The sequence below is a fragment of the Phaethon lepturus genome, unplaced genomic scaffold (genome assembly GCF_000687285.1).
Source record: "Phaethon lepturus isolate BGI_N335 unplaced genomic scaffold, ASM68728v1 scaffold56509, whole genome shotgun sequence".
Classification (NCBI taxonomy): Eukaryota; Metazoa; Chordata; class Aves; order Phaethontiformes; family Phaethontidae; genus Phaethon; species Phaethon lepturus.
The window spans coordinates 21,628-27,988 of NW_010562483.1; the positions used below are offsets into that span (position 1 = coordinate 21,628).

At 44.2% G+C, this 6,361-nt stretch overlaps 1 protein-coding gene across 1 annotated transcript in view; it reads left to right on the top strand.

Moving 5' to 3' along the window:
* GLYR1 (glyoxylate reductase 1 homolog (Arabidopsis)) overlaps positions 1 to 2,236 on the top strand; it is a gene marked incomplete at its 5' end in the record, with an annotated part of 22,090 nt that extends 19,854 nt beyond the window's left edge. The window contains 4 exons of the mRNA XM_010294256.1: positions 67 to 229; positions 650 to 829; positions 1,329 to 1,453; positions 1,811 to 2,236. Coding sequence (XP_010292558.1) covers positions 67 to 229; positions 650 to 829; positions 1,329 to 1,453; positions 1,811 to 1,885 — 543 coding nt within the window. The remainder of the gene's footprint in view (positions 1 to 66; positions 230 to 649; positions 830 to 1,328; positions 1,454 to 1,810) is intronic.
* Positions 2,237 to 6,361: the final 4,125 nt, after the last annotated feature.

Genomic DNA, 6,361 nt, shown 5'->3' on the forward strand with positions numbered 1-6,361 from the left:
TGCTGCCTACTCAGCATCAATACATGCTGTTTCATGCACAGCTAACCAGAGATGCTCTTTTTCCAGGTGATAGTGTCCCGGGGTGGTCGCTTTTTGGAAGCACCGGTCTCAGGAAATCAGCAGCTATCTAATGATGGGATGCTTGTGATCCTGGCAGCTGGCGACAGGGGTTTATATGAGGACTGCAGTAGCTGTTTCCAAGCGATGGGGAAGACCTCTTTTTTTCTAGGTAATTGAAACACGAAGGGCCTGATAGCAGTTTCTTAGTGTAGAGACTGGGAATTCCAGCCAGGAGTCTGAGAGGCACATGTGTCATCTGTTTCTTGTCTCCTTGGGCAGGATGGGAAAATGGCCTGCTCTTTTGGAACCTGGCCAATTTCAGACCCTCCAGCCTAAGTTTTCTTTTTTGAATGCTGGCTCATTGTGGAGGATCCATGATGCTTTTTATTTTGAATCATACTTTGTTATGATTTCTCCCTTCCTCTGAGTGCTTGGAAAATGGGTAAGTTTTCTGAAGTCTTTCAGGGGAACGGAGAGCTGCCAAGTGCTTGATATGAAGAGTCTGGTAGTGTTAATACTGTGTGGGTTGGGGGAGCAAGGCCGCTGTATCTCTTCTGGAGGAATGCCCAATGGTATGTCTCGCTCCCAGGTGAAGTAGGCAACGCTGCCAAGATGATGCTGATTGTGAACATGGTCCAAGGCAGCTTCATGGCAACGATAGCAGAAGGACTGACTTTGGCTCAAGTGACTGGCCAGTCCCAACAGACCCTTCTGGATATCCTCAATCAGGGACAACTTGCCAGCATCTTCCTGGACCAGAAGTGCCAAAGTAAAGTTCTCTTACGTTGTTTTGTTATAGGACATTTGCCACAACCTAGGAGCATTTCAGATAACAGCAGAAGGGAGAAAATAACTGTCCTGTCTTCATCAGCCTGGGATTCTGGGTATTTTAAGCATTCTGGAAATGAAGACCTGAGTTCTACTCCTTCCCCTTCATAGCCAGGGCTTCTGAGATACGCTCCAAGCTCTGTATTGTCTACTGCCTACTTAGGACTTGAGTTCACAGTGAGGTTTTCATTGGGGCGGGGTAGTAAGTGAAATGGAGGGCAAACTTCTTAGAAATCTGAGCTCACTTTGTCAGTGGGCAATAGTGACATTATCTACTGTGACCAGATCAAGATAGAGAGCAGAGAAACAGAAGAACTAAAACCAGTGTTTCTGGTGATCAGCATGGGAAAGGGAAGTTCAGTGTTGAATTGCATGCCCTTGGAGTGTGGGCTTGATTTACTTTTGTCATGTTTAATTTTTGCACGCATTCCTCTTGACAGATATCTTGCAAGGAAACTTCAAACCTGATTTCTACCTGAAATACATACAGAAGGATCTTAGATTAGCTATTGCACTGGGCGATTCTGTCAACCACCCAACTCCCATGGCAGCTGCTGCCAATGAGGTAAGAGTTATTGAGTGTGCAGATATGCGTTACTCAGCATTTCTTCAATAGAGCCATTTATCAACAAGAGACAAAAATCTAAGAATTACATCATCTCTAAGACAAGGGAACAGTGACTGAAAGATATTTTGACTAGGATGGAATTGGATTTGTTTTGATTGTAGAAGCCCTTAGAATGTCACACCAGTAAGCACAGATGGCCTCAACAAGACTGGTGTGTTCTGATTTGTGCTGCTCTAACTACTTGACATACTATGCAGTTCTCTGGTTTGCAATGGTCAGCAAAGTAATTTTTCTGCTAGGGAAAGGCTTCACACAAGAGCAGACACTGATCCTTTTCTAATTTCTCTTCTCTAGGTCTATAAACGAGCAAAAGCATTGGACCAATCAGACAACGACATGTCTGCAGTGTACAGGGCCTACATCCACTAGGCTGCACCATTCTTACTGTTAATACTATGATTATTGATTAATATTATTATGATACTGGGTTTTAACTCTGGACCAGTCCATCTCTGTCTCTCCATTTCCTTTTATACACAGACTTTGAGATCTGCCATGGAGGCAGCTGCTGCGGTGAGCCTTCCCCTGGTGGCAGAAGGGGGGGAGGAGGGGGCTCGGATTGTTGCAGTCTAATTAGAAAAATCCATGTCATGCACTGACAGTCATGGAACAGAACAGTGGCGGCTTGTTCAGAAGCTCTGAGGCAACTCTGCCAGAAATCTGCTGCTTGGCTGCTTTTATTTTCCTCTTTGTATGCTTGTCCAAGATGCTGTTTCTAACAATCCCTTTTCTCCTTTGCTCTGAAATAATGCGTGTGTTGGACTCTGCATCAAGGGGACAGGTGACATCCCATCTACCTGTGAATATAACTAAAGTCCTTGGTCCCAAGTAAGGTGAGGAGCATTCCTGTTAATTGGCCACTGTTAGAGAACAAAGCACCTCCCATGGAGGAGAATGGCAGTTTCAGAAGGTAATGGGGCTGCATGCAACACTGTCTTGGTTCTGTTTCTTTTTAAACTTCAATCTCCCCAGCACCTTCATGGAGGAATTCCTAGTACTGTTAAGAAGAACAGATTGCATCCATGTCTTCCCCTGTACAGACAACTATAGTTTAGGGAACACAAACCTTACTGCAAATGAGAGAATGCCAGTGTAAATGAGCCTCCTAAAAGGCTAATCACAGCTGCCCATCCCACAAACAGCATTGGAGATCAACATGTTTGTGTAGAAAACTGCAAGAGAAACATACACCCTGAAACTGGGCCACAGTTATTTTATTTGGGGAAGGAACAAATCTTAGGGTTGCTCCTGGCCTTAGCTTATGTTGCTTTACTTCTTGCTTTTTTTTTTAACCTTTGTACTCAATAATTACAAAGGTGTCTTGGATTGTAGCAGTGTCACAAGCAGAGTGATGAGTCCAAAAGGGGTGAGAGGAATGATCGTAGAGCCGAGAGACTGAGTATCCTGAGCTTGTTTCCACGCTCGCTCTCTGGCCTTTGTATGGTCATTATATCTCTTAGTCTGTTTGCCCATCTTTAAATGTGGGTGATGATTACCTACCTCACAGGGATATTTTGTGTACTGATTAGTGATCTTTATACATGTCAGATTTTTCCATACATGTTCTTAGTGTTACTACTCTGGGTACAACACTAGCACAGCATGAGACTTTTCCCTGTACCTGTGACTCTGCTTGCGACTAGATACCAACTTGAGGCTAAGACCACTGGTGAGTCTAGAAACCTGGGACTTGAACTGCAGATGTCAAGGCTAGAGAGCAGAGATGCTCTCAGTGTTGATAGCAGAGCAACCGAGAGACCAAAGGATGCCCGCCTCTCTAAAAATGCACAGTGTGGGGTGTTTTTTTGGTTTTGGGTTCGTTGTTTTTCAGTTGTTCTCAGTATTAGCCTTTTAGGAGGGTTCATGCAGTTTAGATTTAAGAGTTAGTAAAATGCTGGTAAGAAACTTAATTGGGCAAAATCACTTCTCAGTGGCACAATCTCCTCCCTTGGGTTGGGATTCTGAAAGGGAAGAAACCAAATTCAAATTAGACCATGTTCCTTTAAATCCATGAGGTCTGCCCCTCCCACCATCTCATTTTTCTAGGAACTTAATGGCTGTGTTGGGCAATTTTCCTGTGGGTTAAGATTTCTTACTAATCCTGCTTTGTGCAGCATGTGCATATGGTTCAGGGACACTTTATTAAGAAACGGAGAAAGTGTCAGATAGTCATTATGAATCGTGACATCTAACGCCTAATGCTGTAAATGTTATGTTGCTGAATATTTCACCTCCTGTGATCACTATTATTTGTGGGCTAATATTGTGTTATGCATTATGTCCTGTGGTGAACATCTAGTAATAGAGCTAGTAGATAGATCTATTACTAGATTACTAATAGAACTAGTAATAGACATCACTTTGCCCATTTGTCAGTTGTATATGTGAACAGTACTAGTTATACGTACACATTTCTTTGGCAGTGCAACTGTCATCCTGCATGTAGATATTCATATTAAAGGCACATGTAACTACCTGGGATAACCAGCCATTAGCCTGCTTTTGACACACTTGCGCTTCCCCCATCCAGAAGAACTCGGCTATTAGCAGTGGAAGTCCTTGGTTAAATATGCTGCAGTTTCTTAACTTACGTGACTTGTGTATTGAGGGCATCTGGGAGAAATTGTGTTTTGGGGGGCAGGCAGTAAGACCACAGGTTTTACAGTGTAAGAACTCTTTGAGAGGAAGAGGAGGTTCTGTCTCAGGTCCAGCTGAGAGTGGAACTGTGCTGAGCCAGTGCAGCAGCGTCCCTGACCTGTCCCTGCGGAGGTCTCTTGGGCCAGAGTGAAGGTGAGTGGGTCTAAGCAAAGGTCATGGAGGAGCTCTCCCTCTTTTTTACTTTGTGGTGCCTCTGGATAGAGTGGGAATGCAAAAGGAGCTATGAAGTCCCCTGACGTGTACTTCATAGTGCATTCAAAGAACCATACTTGTGAGAGGGAGATCCACTCTCTGGGCAACTCACTGCTGCAGGTTTTGTTTTCCAGAAATACTGTAGTTATCAAAATGGAGATCCTTATTTATGTGGGAGTGGCAGGTGCAGACTAGTTAAACACTGTAATTTATCCTGGGAAAGTCTGACTCTGTCTTTCTGACAAGGTAGGTGGGTGTAGAGCAGCTGGAGGGTGTGGTGCTGCCCAGCCAGCTGTACAATCACAGGTAATGCCAGGGAGGAGCAGAAGGAGACTGAGAGCTCTGACATGGACATGAAGCGAGGAGGAGGGATGGAAATGGTGAAGACTGAACTGTTTCAGATGCTGTTCAAGATTGACTCACATCAGTCTCACTTGGATTCTTGTATTTATGTCTGTTAGCCTCTGAACATGGATCTTAATCTGTTCCTAGGCCTGAGATTTGGGGGAGGGAAGGGGAGGGAAGCTGGATTGAGAGATGCTCTAATAAAACTGGCTAGTCAATGTTGTCTTAATATTGTTGGCAATTTCTGTAAAGTTCCTTTTTATGAGGATTTCTGTTTTAGTAATTTGCTTTTTTTGACTCCCTCCTTTTTAAAGAGAAAATGTGACACTTGTGAAAAGCTTGTAAGAAAAGCAGTTTCTTTTTTCCTCAATGATAGACCCTATAGTTAATTAAGGTTGTGAATTTTTATTTTTTTGCCTTGTTTTTAATTAACGTCATTCAGAATAGGATGTGTGAAAATGTTTAAATGGCAAAACAAAATTTTTGTGCAATTAACAAAGCTACTGGCGAAAAGAATAAAACCTTTCTTGGTAACACAATGTTCTTATGGCAGTTTCTAAAGCCTGTCAAACCTGTATTCCGGCACTGGAGAAGTATGTGCATTCCTCAAAACATTCAAAGTCAGAGTTGCTGAAAAACAGCAGTATGCATGAGAGCATTTTGGTCATTGTGGAAGCCTGATCTTGTCAGTGAGGCACTAGAAAGGATGAATTTGGATGAATTCCAGCCTCTGCATGCAGAGGGCTGTGCATCTGGGCTGTGAGGGGGGGTGAAGGCTTGGTTTTATAGTGAAGAATGCTGAGAGATGGAAGTCTAGGAAGTTTCTGGTGTTGATGACTTCTTGTGTTGTCTAAGTGGTGGGAGCCTGGTGAGCCAATTGCTCTGTCTGGAGTGTCCTTCCATCTAGTATTTGGGGTGTTTTGAGCACTAACTCAGCAGTGAGTGAGATTTTCCAAGACAAGGTCCCTTAACTGAAGTGTCTGCAAGCTCCAGAATATTGCTTTTTGATGATCCAGGCAGTGTCTGCTGTTGAATAGCAGCAGGTGTTCATGTTCTGAGGCATAAGGGCTAGTACTGATTAATGGTGTGCTTTAGTTAAAATTAATTACAGGTGCTAAAGTAAGGAAAAACTCAGTTTTAGCACTGTGATTAAAAGCAGTGGGGAAAGTGATGGAGCAAGCTCTACTCACAGCAGAAACTGCCGTTATTGGAAGCTTTACCTGCTCTGTGAATGAGTAACACAGTCCCTCCCAGAGCCCACCTTGCTGATGGGGTGAAGATAATGTGGTTGGCTTGGACAGCCCTCACCTGCAGTACAGCCACTGTGAAAAGGACCCTGCCACCTTCAATGCAAAGACTTCCACACCAGTATAAATTTGTTGCAATTTCAGAATTTTGCGAAGAAGAAACTGATGAGACTTCCCCATCTCTACCCATGTAGCTCCATTTTATCTTAACGGCTATGCAGTCAGCTGCGTGTTAAAAAAAAAAAAAAAAAATCGTATTGCAGCTATGAGCCAGGCCCGGGCCGTGAGGTGGGGGGGTGACTGAATGACGGCGGGGCCGCGCTCCATCGCCCTTGCTAAGGCCCAGCGCTTCCCTCGAGCGCTCCCCGGGGCCTCGGAACCCGCTCCCCGCTCTGGCTCCCGG